The 324-nt window shown below is 55.9% G+C and overlaps 1 protein-coding gene across 1 annotated transcript; it reads right to left on the bottom strand.

Annotated features, from left to right (window-relative positions):
* Positions 1-117: 117 nt before the first annotated feature.
* Positions 118-324, bottom strand: PtA15_7A354 (uncharacterized protein; the record flags this gene model as incomplete). Its single annotated transcript, XM_053170952.1, has 1 exon — positions 118-324. The coding sequence occupies one exon, from the start codon at positions 322-324 to the stop codon at positions 118-120; it is 207 nt and encodes a 68-aa protein (XP_053022182.1).

The raw sequence follows: 324 nt of genomic DNA, 5'->3' as shown, positions 1-324 counted from the left end.
GAAGCAGGAGGGAAGAGTACTGCAGCTTGAACAAGATTGTGAGCACGGTGGAGAAATTGAGGAAAGGGCCATCGTGGATATGGAAGTGGAGTGAGTTGGAGTCAGAGAGGCTGCCGGTCAGCGCAGTGATTTGGAATTGGAGAGGCTGCCGGCCATCGGGGTGATTTGGAGTTGAGGAGGTTGCAATGCCGTCCAGCGCAGTGATTGAGAGTGGAGGAGGTTACTGGCTAGTACTGTCCAGATGCTGCATGAGGTGGGTGAGGGGATGGGCTGGGCTGGACAGGGGTTTTCAGGCCCGGCCCAGCTACCACCAAAACCAATCAT

Source organism: Puccinia triticina, chromosome 7A (genome assembly GCF_026914185.1).
Source record: "Puccinia triticina chromosome 7A, complete sequence".
Taxonomy (NCBI): Eukaryota; Fungi; Basidiomycota; class Pucciniomycetes; order Pucciniales; family Pucciniaceae; genus Puccinia; species Puccinia triticina.
This window is presented reverse-complemented; position numbering and strand designations above follow the sequence as displayed.